The sequence below is a fragment of the Daphnia pulicaria genome, chromosome 1 (assembly GCF_021234035.1).
Source record: "Daphnia pulicaria isolate SC F1-1A chromosome 1, SC_F0-13Bv2, whole genome shotgun sequence".
NCBI classification, from domain to species: Eukaryota; Metazoa; Arthropoda; class Branchiopoda; order Diplostraca; family Daphniidae; genus Daphnia; species Daphnia pulicaria.
In genome coordinates, this window is record NC_060913.1 from 35398287 (window position 1) to 35416339 (window position 18053).

Genomic DNA, 18053 nt, shown 5'->3' on the forward strand with positions numbered 1-18053 from the left:
GAACTATTTCCGGATGTAGATCATATCCTCACCAGCGATTGACTAAGTTTTTTAACAATATTTTATGTGACTGTTGGTATCGTATAGTAGCTTAGTGGAATGGTCGTCGACCGTCGTCGACTTCCATGCCAGAGTTCCGTGTTCAACTCCGGAGAAAGCTTAAATGAGATAATACTACTAAGTTGAAATTTTACCTCGAAATTTGAATTATTTCTAGTAGTTGAAAAATAACGGTTGCTGAGTTTAGAGTTCCAGTGCCCTCAATCTTCCATCCATTTCGGCTAAAAGTTCCATCTTCTGTTTTACCGCCAATTTGGAAGCTTGTGATATATTTTCAATTTTATTTAATTGGCGTAGCCCCCTAAATAAAACTTTCAGATACGTTATCGGTTTATTCGTATTTGATGTGCATTACTCCGCTAGCACGCTTCCAAAAACAGTTGTCCATTTCATTCAGGGTTCGTGATACCTCTGATGCCGGTCTATTAAGCCAACGCTCGAGTACAACGGTGTACAAGATTGTCCCACGTCTTATGACGACAATCGATCTGGGCAGCTGAACGGTTTACCTCATGTTTGTTTTGAATTATTATATGCGACAGCGTATTATGTTGGTTAGTATAGATGTGTGAGTATCCGGTGAGTATAGGCGAGTAGCCTATAGGCACTAGAATTAGTTTTTTGGTTAGTTGCGTTAAGTTAGAAAATGTTTGTGTTAATTATATAGTATAGTGAGTTGAGTTAAGTGAGTACGCATGGTTATTTTACACAGACAGACAGCTGACATGGGAAGCCGTGGGAGCCAGTAGTACAGACCAGGTATACAGACATGGACGACGAACTGAAAGGCATTTAACCCGGAGGACGGATTAAACCTCATAACTATTTCCGGAAGTCGATTATATACCTCAACAGCAATTGTCTGATGGCATTTTACTTGAATGTTTTAATTAAGACTTTTAATATAGTAATATATACTTATATAGCCTAGCGTAGCCTAGTGTCAAAACCTTTAATTGGCTTGCATGCTGTCCTACGTTTGAGTCCAGTTAACGCTAAATTCGGAAATGATTTCTTTGTAATAAGGTTGTTTTCCTTTTTTTCGTAAAAATTTTATCATTTTCATAAAGAAAATTATTCTATTATTATTTTTAGAACTTTGAACATGTTTATTCGCATTACCTGAAGGGTTAGTGGAATTTTGTAAACGAAATTAGAATCGATAACGAAAATAATAATTATATGTCTGCGCATACGAAATAGCACAGCATTGGTAGGTGCGGTCACTAACGCACTGTGGCTAAATTATTAAAAGTGTTAGTTTCGCATTCGCAAAAAATGTCGCATTGCTTCAAATTTTTCACTTGATGGATCTGGTCGGTAAAAAAACAAAACAGTATGAGACATTATTTTCCAACTCTTTGCCAGAGCCACTCGCTCGGTTTAATTAAAAGGAAAACAATCGTAATAAACGTCCTTACCGATGTCTAACATCTCAAAGTGATTGACCTTCTCTTCTGACGAATTAAACTGAAAACAAAAGTATATAATAAATAATCGATAAGTCGGCGTGATGGAAAAGAAAATCGGAAATACAAGGGGATTATACTCAAATGTCTTTGTATTTTCCAACAATTTTCCAAACAGTTGAAGATAAAGGGAAAATTATTTCAATCAATTTATAGATCCAGGTCATTGCTTTAGATGAAATGATCAATAGGAAAAACAGATTTGAGGGGATTAAACTTGTGGAAGATGTATCGTCTCCATGATATCTCGGATAAGGGTCCAAACCGGATCATCGGTCCACTCTTTATAATTTTTCCATCCGTCGGTCGCCATGACTTTACCTGGGAAACGACGAAAGTAAAGGATGGCACTTTTCTTCAATCTTTCCTCTGGATTGATGTGGTTGGTGTAAGTAAGATGACGAAAACAAGCGTCAGCATCCATGTTATGAATCTCGTGATTTTCGCACGCGATTTTCAGTTTTTCCAGTGAATACTTGTCGGCAGCTTCGAGGAGTAAATCGGCCATGCTTTCCATCTTGTCCAAGGGCACCAAACCGGTGTAGATGAAGCGTAAAACTTCCTCGAACACGTCAGGTTCATAGAGAATTTCCACAATTTCCACCTTATTTGACGACTGTTTTTTCGTCGGATGTTCGAACATTGCAGAGAACACTTTGCTTCTTGCGGCCAAAATGTTCTTGTGCGCTTTAAATTCCTGGTCGAAGACTTTGAAAGTGATGTCACTAAACGTTTCGTTGTTAAATAAATTTCCGATATTAGCTGAGAATTGATCGCTGCATTCGATCTGGTGGCCTCGACAATCTTCGTTTGTATCTGACACGTTTTCTTTGCCAACTGCATATTCAACTTCACAATGAATGGTAAGACTGCCGTCTGGCAGCAAGGAATCCAAAGCTAATTGTTTGTCAACCGTAAAAATGATGAGAGATGGCTGGGAATTTTTCTGCAAGATGACTTCCTGTGCTGATACCTTTTCACTTCTTTGATTGAAAATGGCTGTCGTAAATCGATACATTTTGTTGGGGTAAGTGCATGATGAGAAAGCGACTGAAAAATCTGATGGTCGTTCAGTTGGTCCAGCGTAGTGGTGGCAATACTAGGTAGTATTACCTAGTTTTACCTAGTTACCTAGTATTACCTAGTTTTTTTTTCTCTACTTTTACCTAGTTTTCGGGAAAAAATCTATTACTAGGTATACCTAGTAATAGTAATACCTAGTTTTTAAAAATTATTACCTAGATAATTACCTAGGTAATTTCGATTTTTATGCAGCGTTGTCAAAATAATGGCAACGATGTTTTTTATTCATTTTTATCACCCACTTGATATTTTTCGCTCCCAACCTCATGGTTTTTCGCGCCTACAGGCACACTGGCACAGTCCCTCACTACGTCTTATGAGTCTTGACTCTCATCTCTCACACTCTCATCTCATGTTTTAAGATTTTTCGCCATTTTTGTGTGAATCTGAAAGAGTGAAGTTGAAAATTGTTGTTCATATATCTTGCTGTTGGGTTTGGCTTAAGACTCGAGTGCTTCTGCACAATAGAGTTTTCTCAGTTGAAATATCCAATCTTCTTCTGTCATTATGTAAGTAGATTTATCTCTTTTCTTCGAACAAATTTTAGACTAACTCTCTTGCTTGTCCAATCACAGTTCACACAGAGATCTTTCTGTCTGGTATACTATACTGTGCAGGTGAAATCCTGCATCTGCTGCCTATATCATCTGTGAGTACTGTCATTAAAGTTTCTTCGAAGAAATTTTGGACTTATTTTCTCTTGTCTTGTCATTAGAGCTAGGCCAGTCACACTGTCACAGTTAACAGATCTTGCTGTTCAGTTTGGCATAAGACTTGAGTGCTTCTGCACAATAGAGTTTTCTCAGTTGAAATATCCAATCTTCTTCTGTCATTATGTAAGTAGATTTATCTCTTTTTTCTTCGAACAAATTTTAGACTAACTCTCTTGCTTGTCCAATCACAGTTCACACAGAGATCTTTCTGTCTGGTATACTATACTGTGCAGGTGAAATCCTGCATCTGCTGCCTATATCATCTGTGAGTACTGTCATTAAAGTTTCTTCGAAGAAATGTTGGACTTATTTTCTCTTGTCTTGTCATTAGAGCTAGGCCAGTCACACTGTCACAGTTAACAGATCTTGCTGTTCAGTTTGGCATAAGACTTGAGTGCTTCTGCACAATAGAGTTTTCTCAGTTGAAATATCCAATCTTCTTCTGTCATTATGTAAGTAGATTTATCTCTTTTTTCTTCGAACAAATTTTAGACTAACTCTCTTGCTTGTCCAATCACAGTTCACACAGAGATCTTTCTGTCTGGTATACTATACTGTGCAGGTGAAATCCTGCATCTGCTGCCTATATCATCTGTGAGTACTGTCATTAAAGTTTCTTCGAAGAAATTTTGGACTTATTTTCTCTTGTCTTGTCATTAGGGCTAGGCCACTCACAGTTAACAGATCTTGCTGTTTGACTTGCCTTTTACTCAGCTTCACGAAAATTTGCTGTCTATGTCACAATGGCAGAAAATTTGCCTCCCCCTTCTCCTTCGAATGAGGAAGTTGAGAGTGATGGAGGTGTTCGAACCTCTACTCCTATTTCTGGCAGGACTACAAGTAACAGATCAAGGTCCTCAAGTTTAGTTGATGATGGAATTGAAGAAGCCGATAATACTAACGATGGCGAGCTAGAAGTTTCCGGAAGATCATCATCCCAATCAAAAAGCAGAGGGCCTCAGAAACGGAGTCCGATTTGGAATTATTTTAGCTGGAAAAGCGAGGGAAAAATTGTCACAGTATTTTGCCTTCTTAAGAAGTCTGATGGAACAGATTGCACGTATTCTAACAAGGGGAGGAACACGACCAATATGAAACTACATCTTCAAAAATATCATACAGAAGAAATGAAGGAGTTCGTAGCTGAAGAAAAGAATATGGCTGAGAATAAGAAGAAACAAAATCAAAATTCCGGATCAGGATCAGCAATTGGTGACTTTTTCAAACCTAATCAGACAACTGCTGGCAAGTCTCAACAGCGCCACATAAAGAATCCATACCCTGCAAAGTCTCAAATTTACAAGACCTTCAAAATTGATCTTACACGACTAGCTGGCTGCACGTCATTCCCGTTAAACATGGTGGAAAGTATTCAGTTCCAGACAATGCTATTCAACTTGAACAGCCGAATAGCTGACAGCCTTCCCAGCCGGAACACACTGAAGAAGTGGGTCGTTGAATATTCCAAGAAAGTAAAGACAAATGTGGTGTCAACTTTAAAACTAGTAAAGAACTACTTTGTGACTATGGACATATGGAGCCAACCAGGTCTGGATAAGTTTTATCTCGGGGTTGTTGCTGTTTACTTTAATCCAAAGTCGTCCGCTATCGAAGTAGCCGCATTGGCATGTCGCGATTTTCCCCATCCTCATACAGGAATTCGGATTCGGAATCTGTTCGAAGAAATTTGTGCGGAACACGATTTGGATATGAAGAAAGTGATACGGTTTGTAACCGATAAAGGAGCTAATATCGTAAGGGTTGCCACCTGTTTCGGCACTTTCTTTCGGCACTTCGATTTCGTCGTTTTCGGCACTGTTTTTGTTGTTTTCGGCACTGTGTTTGACTTTTTCGGCACAACCGCCAGATTAAGTTCCAGGCGTCATGTTTTTGGGAGGGTTGCCAGGCGTGTGTGTTTTTCCGTTTCGGCACTATATTTTTCCGTTTCGGCACTATGTTTTTCCGTTTCGGCACTATGTTTTTCCGTTTCGGCACTATTGTATTTATTGTATTTATTATTAGATTTATTTATTGGATTTTAATAACATTTTGTCAAAATTTTAACATCACATTTTGAAACTCTTTTCCTTTTTCTATTCTGCGTATAGTCTAGTACCACGGGTACGGCACGCTAAAAATTTAAAACTTTTCTGGATTCGAACTCTGGACCCCAAATTGGAGTGCTGATGCTTTACCCCACCACTCGTTAGACTAGCGATGACTCGGGATGTTAGTAAATTGGATAATAAAAAACGAAAAAGTAATGTTGGAGGATTTCGTGCGTCATCCAATCTATTTTTTAATAAAGTGGTACAGTACCCTCACAAGGTTTGGAAACACGGCGAGTGTTTCCGCGCTTCTAACACGGCGGCTTACGGGCCAATGTGTCTCCCTTTTTTCGCGATAACTCACGTTTGAGTTATCGCAAAGCAAATTTTAAAAATTCTTCTTGGTGAGGAAAGAATTTTCTTTCACCATGATTTTTTTTCAGATTTTAGTAAATTGAACTTTATCCCCAAAGCGCTAGACATTAAGTTTGGAAACATCGGCGCGCTCGCCATATGTTTCAAGCTAAAGTGTATACTAGTTAAAAAATCATAAAAAATTGAAATTAATCAATTTTTACTTGAAACTTTTACCAACGGTAGACGACATAGTTGACTACATTTGGACAAAGTTTAAAATTTTTCTAATGATACGCTGATTTTTTCCAATTTTTTATTAAATGTTGATTTTTCTTCTCACGTCGCGTGGAGCGAATCCTGCCCCAGGGGAAGAATAGAAGAGGGAAAACCGCCGGACCCCTTTGTTCTCCCCTATTCTCTTCCCTCTATTATTTTCGATGTTCCGAAAAAATCAATAGTTTTTCATGTTCGAGGACGTATGGTTTGCATGGGGTGCCGAAACGGTTGAAGTTGGTGCCGAAACGGTCAAATTTGGTGCCGAAATGGACAATATTTTTTCATAATCGAGGAAGTGTGGTTTGCATGGGGTGCCGAAAACGACGAAATCGAAGTGCCGAAAAAAAGTGCCGAAACTGGTGGACACCATCGTAAGTGCCTTACAACCATACCGAGTGGTTCAGTGCGTGAAAAAAATCCCGTCACTCGACCAATCACTTGAAGATTGCGACCGTCCCCATTCCGATGAGCATGACGATGATGATTACATTGAAATAGAATTGGACATCGAAATAGAGGACGAAGATAGTGATGATGACCAAATTGAATCTGAAAATGAATCAGACGATGAAGAATCTGGAGATGCTGTTAATGAGGAAGCTGCTGCCTTCTTACATGATGAAGAAAATTTCCGCCAAGCATTCGCCAAACGACTAACATGCATTGCCCATGCATTGAACTTGATATTTCAAAAAGTTCTGGACGACCGAAAATCTTTTTTAAGCAAGCTAAGAAAAAAAGTGTTGAAACTGCTGAAGAAAATCAATTCGTCTGGAGTCGCAAATCAGGAACTAAAAAGGCTAACTGGGAAAAAACTTCTTAAAATTGCCAAAACACGCTGGAACAGCTTTTTTTTTGTCCTGCAACGTGTGCTTCTCCTGAAATCAGCAATTATTACAGTTTGCAGAGATCGCGTTTGGGGAATAGATTTTGATTGGGCGGAAGTAAAAAAAATTGTGCTGTTCTTGAAGCCATTAGCCATGGCCACCACCTACCTCGAGGGCGACAATTATCCAACAGCCGCCAGTGTCATCCCCTCAATTTTGTCACTAGAGGAACACTTCACAACAACTAAAGAAAAGGAACCGATGTTGAAACGTTTATGTGATCTTAGTCTTGTTGAAATGAAAAAGAGATTTGAAAATGTTATGGATGTAAATCATCCTCAATTTGATCAAACGTACTTGATGTGTTCTATGCTACATCCGAGTAAAAGCTTAGAGTTGAATGGCGAATTATTTGAGGAAGGAAAACGAAGAATGTACGATTTTCTAAAAGAAGAAGTAATCGAAGGCCTTTGTTCGATGACTGTTTCCAATTCAGAGGAGGAAGAAGCTCAAGCTGCTAATCCTAATAATCAACCTCAATCAACGGTATCAACCAAAGGTAATGTTTTATTTTTACAGTTGATTTACACAATCTTCAATTTCCTGATGTTTTTTGTCTATTTCTGATTCAGATCATACGCAGCTCTTTAAACGAAGAAGACTTATTAACACTCCATGTCCAGCCGTGCGTTGCAATACAAGTCTCGAAGAATTGAAAAGGGAGATTAAGGAATACTTGAATATATTGGACAAGGGAGAGTTCGATGCTGAAATTGACCCATTGTCTTTCTGGAAAGAAAAGTCGGGGAGGTTTTCCCATCTGTCTGGAATAGCATTGCAATATCTGGCCATGCCAGCAACGTCTGCATCCGCAGAGCGACTTTTTTCTTGCAGTGGCCTTTCTTGCAAAGGCAAAAAAACAAACGTGTCATCAGTTTTACTAGAATCGCAAACGCTTTGCAGATTCAATAAGAAATTTGACATAAACCCTTAGTCTGTTTTCTTCTTTTCAGTAATTGAAATAGTGAATACAAAGAGATTCAAAATCGAAGTCTATGGTCATTTTTTATTTCGTATGAGTACTGCATTTTACATTTCATATTTTGGGAAATTAAAATTTTTTTAAGAACCTAGTTAAAAAGTTGTACCTAGTTAGAATTTTAAAACTAGGTACCAAAATTACTAGGTAATTACCTAGTTAAAAATTTTACCTAGTTATTTTACTACTTTTTCTATTACCTAGTACCTAGTTTTTTTTTCAATTACCGTACCTAGTTTTAGCGAAAACTAGGTAAAATAACCTAGTATTACCTAGTATTCTAAAAAAACTAGGTATTTTACCTAGTAATACCTAGTAACAAAAAAAAACTAGGTTGCCACCACTAGTCCAGCGACTAATTTCAGATTCCACAAATAATCAGGGGAATCTTTGAGTGAAAATTGAATCGATTCAAAATCACAATCCGTATTTTGAAAGACAAAGTGTTGAATATTCCACTCAAAACGGACTTTTTGATAGTACATTTGGAAATGCACCAAGAATCCTCTAGCGGTCGGTATGGTGTTGGCCTTGGGTCTCGTTTTCTTTTCTTAGCAAAGTTTGGGTCCATTTTTCTGAGGAACAAACAAAACGTAACGAAGAAAGCAAGTGTTATTTATTGAGCACGATAATCAGATATTTCGATACGAAAACCGAAAGCGAACTTACAATGATAAATTCACGAGAAATGTTCGACGAACGACGATGACAAAAGCCCGAAACGTTTTATGCTGAATTGCAACTTTTTACGTGAGGCCTTTTGATTCTTTGTCTCTTTGAAAAAAAGTCAGCCCCCTGGGGAGAGAATCTTGAAATAAAAACCCTGCGGGCTGCAGCGAACGAAAACAATTTTCTATAACAAATATAATAATAAAACCCCAAAATTACAGAAAATAAATTTTAACATTAAAAAATAAATATATATTTTTTAAGTAAATTTTTCCAATGATTATTATGAGATGAATAATGGTTAAATTCTGTGAGTCGTTGTTGCCATCTGCGAACGACTCTGCTGATGATACCCTCTAGGGATAAAGAATCGTTGACAAAGCAAACTTGTTCTTTTTGTCATTTGCTTTCGTATCAAATTTAACCATAAAAATTGATGTTATTTTCAAACCGCTGTTTCAAATTGTCATATAGAGTTTTGTATGCAAAGTCGAAGTGATTAAGCACATCAGTAGCACACAGACGATCAAAGACATTTATTGCCTCGTATTTTCTCCGATATTGCAAACGAATCTTCAAATCACAGACAGCACAACGAGGTGCTCAAATAAAACAGTAAGTTGTGCATCAAGTAAATATTCATGTCTTTTTGGAATTAATAATCACAGTTATTGGTTGTCAATTCAGGTCGGACTCACATTTTTGTTGCTTGGGCCTATCCTACCAATATCTCCTAAATACCAGTTAATTTTTAAATATGGAATTGAAAGTTGCTCAAGTGAATAATGTGTTTAACATTCAAGTGCCATTTTTAACTACTCTGAGGTCACCAAAATCAGAGTCATATCTGTGGTCACCTCCATTTTCAGCGAAAGAAACTCCAAATTATCTATGGAAACTGCAACTGATTGACAAGGTTACCACGTTAGGAATTTATGTGGTCCACATTAATACAGAGGGAGAATGCATAAATATTGTCAACCCAGTTTTAGTGAAGCTATCAATTGCAAACCAAAAAGGAGAGAAGATTCACCAGCAAGTAATGTCATCAAAGCCAGATGTGTATGAGGTTCCATTCAAATTAACCAAAGAAGAAATCCTGAACTCTAACTGCCAACAAGCGAATGGGAGCCTCACTTTTTACTGTGAGATTCTATCTTACTTCAATGCAGGATCTACTGTAATGGACGAGGCTGAAACTGCCCACCCCCTACCATTTAATTGCAGTTGTCAATTGATTGATCAACTAGAAGAACTATTCGACGGCATGCTGTTCAGCGACTTCACTTTCAACGTCCGTGGTCGCGAATTTCAAGCTCACAAATGTATTTTGGCGACAAGAAGTCGAGTCTTTGCCGCCATGTTCCAGCATCCGACTAAAGAAAATCTGTCGAGTCTCGTCGTCATTGAAGATACTGAGCCAGACGTGTTCTACGAACTTCTTCGTTTTATTTACACCGGACGTGTGCCTTTGGACAAGATGAACAAATTGGCCTCTGGACTGTTGGTCGCTGCTGACAAATATCTACTGGATCAACTGAAAGCCGAGTGCGAAAACCATTTGCATTGCCACATGTCAGTTGACAATTGTTTCGAGTTGCTGTTGATCGACCAACAATATCCAGCGGATCAGTTCCGGGAGGAAGCCATCAAATTCTTCCGGCGTCACCCAGTCGAAGTCATGGCGACAGACGGATGGAAAAAGATGAAAGAAGAGAACCCGCGTTTGTTGTGCGACATGCAAGAAATTTACATTCAAGATTTGTCCAAGGCTCACTCCCTTGCTCTCTGTTATGTCCAAAATTCATGGAAATGAAAGTATTCAGAATTTACTTAACTATGCTATGATTACCTTCTGTAATTTTTTTAAATTGAAAATAACCTTTGAATCTTTTGAGAATCTGCTCTACTGTGTGTAGAATCTTAGAATGGAGAAAATTTGTTGATTCAGAATTGCAAATACAGAATCGATTGCGTTGTTATCTCACATTTGATTCCAACTAACACATTTTTACATGTTACAGTAGATGTAAACACAATCAAAATACGTTAGCCTTACATATGCTGTAGAAAACAGAGTCAGCTTTTTCAATTCACAGACTTTTTTTTTAGATTGTGAGCTGTGGCCAAAAGCTTTTTATTCCATCAGGTGGAAACGACAAGATATATGAACGAAATTCCGGAAGCTGGATTAGACTTTAAGATACTGCTGGAGCACGTTCAGGAATACTACTGATTTTGTTGCTGTTGTTGGGCCTTTCCTAACAATTCCCTCCTGTTGATTTGTTTTCTCTGTGTCCATCTGTCTTATACAGGCACTAGCTCTTGTGCGGATTCGATTCCGGACCAGCACTATTTTTCAAATAACACCTTTTTAAACCTCCCAATTATCAGCTTTATTGGCTGAAACTTTAGTGTGTCCATTCTTTCATTGTTTGCCAACAACAAGGCGGGATGTGTCGGTATCAGGTGTGCTGGGCAGATAAACGAAGCCTTTTCCTTCCATATCGTCGCCAAATCGTCGTCTGCTGGTGTGAAACGGGAAGAATTTGACTGTTATTAGGTTATTATTACCACAGATTGAATAGCTGGAGGACGTTTTTACTTGGAGCAAATAACTTAACTCGAGAAAATGATCAACAAAGTAAAACGCAACAAATGATTTCGCACTGTTTTCAATTGACCTTAAAATCCGTTTAACATCGCTTTCTTTGTCATTAAAGTCATGAAACGAAGAAGATTTTTGTGAAATAATAGCGGAATAATAATTGAACTATTAACGCGATGAGAATGGAATTATTTTTATTTCAGAATATACTCTACAAATAAGTGTCACACCTGACCGAGGGTATTCAAAAAAGAATTTCTGTCTTAAGGCATCAATACCATTAAATCAGGACTGGAACAAGCCGAAAAAAAAATGATTTTCTTTGTATACGATTATATAAAAACCAAAATGGCAGTGTCCATATAATCTCGCTACAACAAATTCCAAATAGAATGATTGGGATGTTCTTGTCTCGCCCTTTTCCATCCATCAATCGCCATCACTTCACGTGGATAACGCCGGAAGAAGTCCACTGCATTTTTCTTCAAATTATCCGCTGGGTGGATCTGGTCGCTGCTGAGCAGAAGCAATTCCATGCAATTCTCGGCCGACATTTGACGAAGCAAATGAGACTCGCATTCCGATTTTAGTTGATCCAGCAAATATTTGTCGGCAGCCGCAAACAGTCTGGCAGCCATTGTTTCCATCGTAGTTGAAGTCAAGCGGCCGGTGTAAATGAAACGAAGGAGTTCGTGAAATACTTCAGGTTGAATGTCTTCAATCACAACTTGATTTGTGATATTTTCCTTGGTAGGGTGGTTGAACATGGCCTCAAATACTTTACTACTGGATACCAAAATACATTTGTGAGCTTCAAATTGGCGCCCATGGACGTTAAGAATAATGTCGCTGAATTGCATGTCTTCAAATAATCGTTCCTGCTGGGTAACCAATTGATTGGTGCAATTAATTGATGCTGGCTGAGCGCAATGAGTAATGCCCTTATCCGATACCGATTCTTCCTTAGTTATATACTGAATCTCGCAACTAACGGTTACACTGCCGTCCGATAACATGTACTGGTATTCCATCAGAAGTTTGTCAATCTTCATAAATTCATAAATCCCATCAAATTTCTTCGGCACGATAACTGTCTGAGACCAAGCCTTTCCTCCTTTTGCTTTTTCATTCAGAATTGTCATCTCCACTCGGTAGGATTGGTCTGTGTAATGACGGGACGGCTGGGACACACCAAGAGTGACGTGACCTTTTCTATTGTGGAGTGTCACACACCAAATCACAGAGGGTCTTTTCTTCTCTTGAAATTGCACGGACAAGTCATCTTGACCTTCGGAAGTTACGAGCAACCACTGTTGAATGTTCCACTCAAAATGAACTTTCTCGACGTCACATTTCGAAATGCACCAGTTCTCCGCTTTCGGTCGAAATATTGTGGACATTCTTTCGTATAACGTAATGATGGAGAGATAAACGAGATAGGAATTAAATTAAGTGTGGCAAAATTAAGTAGTAATGGAATTGGACGTACGACAAACAACACCCTCTCCTGACTAAAGAACAAGGGCAACTGAAGAACCAAGGTCAAAAGCGAAGCGAATAAGAATTAAAAAAAAAGGGGTGGAAATCGTCAAAAAAGAACGAAAGAATTACGTTGCTAGCTGCTGTAGGCTATGTGAGACAGACGTACGGAGGGGTGGGCTTTCAATGTCTGGCCTTGAGGAATATTACTTTTAGCGTCTGCGACGTCATTTATATAGATTAGGGAAATCGGAAAAGTAGTAAAAAAATAAAAATAAATGGGTGACAAAAATTTAGTCTCAGCCACTTTAATAAATTTTATTCGATAAAAAGGAACATTTAGTTTTAAAATCTTTGATCTACTGTACCCCATCGGCCGATTGGACAGCGCATCGGATTAATTCATCCGAACAATGGACATCGTCGAATTGAAGTGGATCTATTCTCACAGTACGTATGATTCTTGTTTTTATCTTAATCTCTATTAAATCGATTTTTTCCGGTCATTTTATTATTTCAATTCATTATTATTTCCACATTTATTATTTTATCGACATTTTTGAAGGCACTCGCTGGCTGTAGGCTAAACTTACGTATTTTCAGGACATTGAGCTATCAAGTTGAGCTGCTATACAGCCAGATTTCGTTCTAATAGTTACTTTACTCTGCTAATAAGAAATCGGTAAGCCGTTGGACGGGGCTATATTAGACCAATAACTTGTTGCTTTTTTGTGTTCGAGATATTATGTATCCTGTTCCTCTTTTCCTCTATACATTCTTCTACACGACCGGAGTTTTATTCTCTGGCTCTCGCAGTGCTTTTGTAGCGATTTTTCCTTATTTTCTATTAGATGAAAGCCAGAGGAGAAATTATACAATGAAAACTCGATAAATTTATGTAATGGGACAACGCCAGCCTTAAGCGTCGTTATCATCATTAATAAACCTATTAGCGCATCTCCTATGCCGAGTTAGTTACAGGTTTCATTAATGTCATTCAAAAATAAAAAGAAAAAAAGGGTTTTGTCGTTTAGGGTTCGTCATCTCTCATACCGGTCTATTACAGCAGTAGCCAACATTCGAGTACTGCGGCGTACAAGATTGTCCCACGTCTTACAATGATAATCGATCTGACTTGCCCCAACGAATTTATCTCACTTTTTTATGACATGCCGCGCATATCAATTGTTAGTTTAGTTAGTGTTAGAGTGTTAGTTCAGTTATTATTAGTTATTAGAAGTTAGTATTAGTTTTTGAAAGTTAGGGTTAAGTAGTTAGTGTTATGTAGTTAGGGTTAGTACATGCATAGTTATTTTATACAGGGCGATATGAGGTACAACAATGGAGGGCAATGTGGCGGAAGTGGGAATCGAACACGGGATATTTTCATACAACGCTAGATCCTATATCCATTATATCATGGCCGCATATCCCGTCCTTACTATTTCCGGAAGTAGATCATATCCTAAAACAGTATTGGCTGAGAGTATATAACAATGTTTCTTGATCGTTGTCATTGCATAGTAGCTCAGTGATGTAGGCTTGAATTGCCACGTACCGGTGTTTAAGATTCAAATCCCAAATCCTTGATCCGATGTTCAATATGTGTTTTATCTTCGCTATTTTAGTATTTTGATAAAGATGAGGATAAGGAAGGTCTAATAAAAAAAAAGAATAATCGAAAGCAAATACAGATATGAATTTATTCTCAATGTCATCATGACTGGTCATTTTTTTAATCATATTTTTTTTAGAAGACATGATGAATGCAAGTAGCCATAAGGGAAAGAAGGAATAAGCTATTAGCCTAGACCGAATTGTTTATAGCTATGCCAGAACCGGATCGATGCGCCAGCAAAGCCAAATCAACTTATATTACTACTGGGAACCAAATCATTCGTCATGTCAATCAGTCGCTGCTGCTGCTGCTGTGTCTAAACAAGAAATTTTCAGCTAAAACGTCGACCAAGGCAATCAGCATGAAAAATGGGTTCCCCAGAGGTTTAAATTTGATTTTTCCTAGAATCGAATAAACCATACGTCGAGACCAAACCTTTTTTGCGATTTAGATAATAGCAGATGAATGGCCCTTATTTTGAAAATAAAAAACCACCAGACTGATGATGAGGGTGTACACAGAATTCGAAATCCTCCAATACCGGTAGGCCTACACTCATCTATGAAATTGCTGGTCGGTAAATTGTTATAGACTCCGTTGTTAATACCGTTTTATGAAATGCTCCATCATCTCAAACACGCTGCTGATGTTTGCACACAAAATTAATCAATTAGGCAACAAAGTTGGTATTTTTATTTAATGAATTTTATTATATGCTGCACATAAGTCATGACTCATGACACATTGAAAGAAAACGAAAGAAAAAATGAAGCAAATTTTGCAAACTGAAACTAGTCCAGCCAGTCCTTCTTCAAATCCATGCTGTTTCTAATCAGCCATCCAGCACCATACCAATCAAAAATCTTGTCCAATAACTTATCCCAATATCCAGTGAAACGTCCAAATACTCTTCTCCGTAAAGCAGCAAGACGATAAGGTTATCGCCGTAAAGGTGTTGATTACATTTTACCGAAGACTAAAGGACTAAAGGGTCGACAAGTTCATGAGGCGTCGATTTGGTGCGATTATCCGCCGATGGGCTGACGGTGTTTGCTCGGAGAATATTGTATTAGATCGTCTTGATGTTGTCGTCAGGTCCTGAGAGCGACTTACAGAAGGGATGACGTCTGCATGTCTAATCGTGGATGTGCTGCGGCTTGTTTGAACAGTTCTTCTTTTCTTAGAGTCCAGCAGATGAGACCTGGGATCCTCAGCTTCTTCAGCAGTCACATTCCGTTTATTAGCCATCATCGGTTTTGGCGTCACGTTCGATATTTTAACAGCAGTCACGTTAGGTTTAGACCCCGTCAAGTTAACGATGCGGCCGTGATTGGACGAAACCAAATTCTTCAAACGGTTAATTCCGCGATCGGGTTGGCGGGTCTGCTGTTGTACTTTGCCGGGGTGGCCAGTCGACCAGTTATTCTTAAGTCGGTTATTTTGCTGATGGTGACGGACGCGGGAGTCAGATGATGAATATTATTGAGACGCTGGCGATTCTTCGATTTGTTTCGTGGCAAGTTAATACGCACATTCGCCGCGACGTCTTCCTCAACTTCCATTGCGTTACCTCTCAGGAGGGGACTGATACCGGCGTCCACTTTTGGGGGACGGTCACCAGAATTTTTCTTACGAATAGTTTCTTCACGGCTCTGCAGTCCAACAATATTTAACTCGGATGATTTGGCGAACCGAAGTCGCTTGGGTCTGCGGTGTTGAATTCCTTCATTCTCGTACTCAAAGGTACGTTTCCGCTTCTCAGACCTTGTCTCAGACAACGACAAACATTCAAAGAGAAAACATAGACTTTCCATTGTCGTATAATTTTAGTTTTGGTAAACTGAAATAATTTCACCTAAGATGGCCTTCTCTTTTATGTAGCTGGCTAGGCATTCTCTGTTCGCAACACGAATTTCCCCTCATTTTCTCAAGTGGTAACCGTACGATTCGGCCAAAAAAATACGATTCGGCCTGGCCGAATAAAAAACAAAGAATTGTGGCCGCTTTTCTGAGTTTTTTATTCGGCCAAGGCCGAATCGTATGAGTGGAAAAATACATTGAAATATACAATTCGGCCAATGCCTTGTTTTTATGTTTTTTATTCGGCCAAAAATGGCGAGTAATTAATTAAAAAATATACTGTTCGGCCAATTGATCAGACTTCTTTCTATTCTTGAATTGACTGGTGGCCGAATGCGAAATTATTGATTTTGTGCGATTCGGCCAAACAAAATTTTAATTTGGCAACCATTATATTGAAGGAGGGAGAAGGCCGGAGGATTGCCGCCAATAATTTGGTCTATAATAGTCAACAATCTAGTTTGAATTTTACTAATTGCCTTTGATGAACACTCGGAACACTCTTAACGTCTATCCATACTTTATAATGTCCCAGTGCTTCATTTGCAAGTTAGAATTTGTTGGTGCTGTGGGTCGACGTTGTACAATGGAGCAGTCACATATCCACGTTTCCATCAAATTTGTGTCCAAAATGGCCCAATCAGCGTACAGCGTTTTAAAGCTGCTGTACGCTGATTGGCAATTTTGGACACAAATTTGATGGCAACACAGGATGTTAGACTGCTCCATTAAGAAAATTAAGTGTAAAAAATTAGTTGCTCAAATAAACCTAAAAGGTAAAATGGCTGACAGCCCTATTATCTGAATAGCCCTGAACAGCCGTGAATCGTCTGATAACCTTAATACGATTCGACCAAAAAACTTGGCGAATAATTTTTTGGCCGAATCGTCTCATAAATTTTTTTTTTAATAATTGCCCGAATCATTCAATTTTTCAACAGGCCGAATCATTCATTTTTTTCAACAGGCCGAATCGTATATCGTCAAAAGATCATTCGGCCTAAAGTTCAAAATGGTTTTTGGCCGAATCGTATTGTATTCTCTCAAGTTTATCAATTGAATTTTGATTCCAATTACTTGCAATCTTAACATGATCAAAGTTGATATATTTTCACATTTATTTCAACAACTTTAAAGTCAAACATGAAATTTCAGCTAATTAAATTATTAGGAAAATGAGAATTCGAATTCCGCGTATACGAAATATCGAAAGGGTAGGTGACGCCACTAACGGGCTGTGGCTGAATTTAAAAAAACAAACTCAGCACCAATCAGCACAGGATCGCATCATTTTCAATGTTCATTCTTCTTTTTCTTCGTTATTTTTTATGGCTGAATCAATTGCGTCAATTTTGCCTCGAAACTTGAGTAATTTCTCTTCTGGGTTATTCGGGGTTTATTTATTTTTTGTATTAGGTAGTCATTCTAAAAATAACCGAAATGTTAAATTGGTTAATTTGTTGATAGTTGCTCCGCTAGCGCTATAGCACTTTCTTCCTTTCCTATTTCATTCTCCGTCTTTATTTTGTTTAACATAGATGATAAACAAAAATGTTGTCCATTCAGGCCTTCGCCATCTCTCAAGCCGGTCTATTACAGCAGTAGCCGACAGAATACTGTACAGGCATGAACGATGGGAGGGATTTGAAAGAAATGGATATTTTGGATTTGAAATTTCCATCCCCTCTTCTACTATGTCATGATGGAGAGTTTTTTTCTACTCATCCTCTTCTGTATAACAAAGCTAGGAGGTGGCGCATCTAGCGGCAAGATTTACACAGTTAGACATTTTGACCGCTAGATCTCGGCCATCAGGCACGGCGACTAAACGTCTAAACTAGTTAAAAAACAAAATGTCGTCGAACTGATGAAATCGAACATGTTATCGATGCATTAAAGAATCCCATTTGCAAGTTTCGCACGTTTAAAGCAAAATAAAGTTGGACA

At 38.4% G+C, this 18053-nt stretch overlaps 3 protein-coding genes across 3 annotated transcripts; 1 reads left to right on the forward strand and 2 right to left on the reverse strand.

Annotated features, from left to right (window-relative positions):
* Positions 1-1740: 1740 nt before the first annotated feature.
* LOC124323028 (speckle-type POZ protein-like) lies at positions 1741-2547 on the reverse strand. The gene has a single exon (XM_046784311.1). It carries the CDS (start codon positions 2545-2547, stop codon positions 1741-1743), a length of 807 nt encoding a protein of 268 aa, XP_046640267.1.
* Positions 2548-8878: 6331 nt separating this feature from the next.
* LOC124311662 (speckle-type POZ protein-like) lies at positions 8879-10521 on the forward strand. Its single transcript, XM_046776098.1, has 2 exons — positions 8879-9156; positions 9229-10521. Exon 2 carries the CDS (start codon positions 9299-9301, stop codon positions 10355-10357), a length of 1059 nt encoding a protein of 352 aa, XP_046632054.1. The 5' UTR covers positions 8879-9156; positions 9229-9298; the 3' UTR covers positions 10358-10521.
* An 805-nt stretch (positions 10522-11326) lies between these two features.
* LOC124311795 (speckle-type POZ protein B-like) lies at positions 11327-12666 on the reverse strand. Its single transcript, XM_046776143.1, has 2 exons — positions 12030-12666; positions 11327-11990 (listed from the first exon to the last, which is right to left on the reverse strand). The coding sequence occupies exons 1-2, from the start codon at positions 12547-12549 to the stop codon at positions 11521-11523; spliced, it is 990 nt and encodes a 329-aa protein (XP_046632099.1). The 5' UTR covers positions 12550-12666; the 3' UTR covers positions 11327-11520.
* Positions 12667-18053: the final 5387 nt, after the last annotated feature.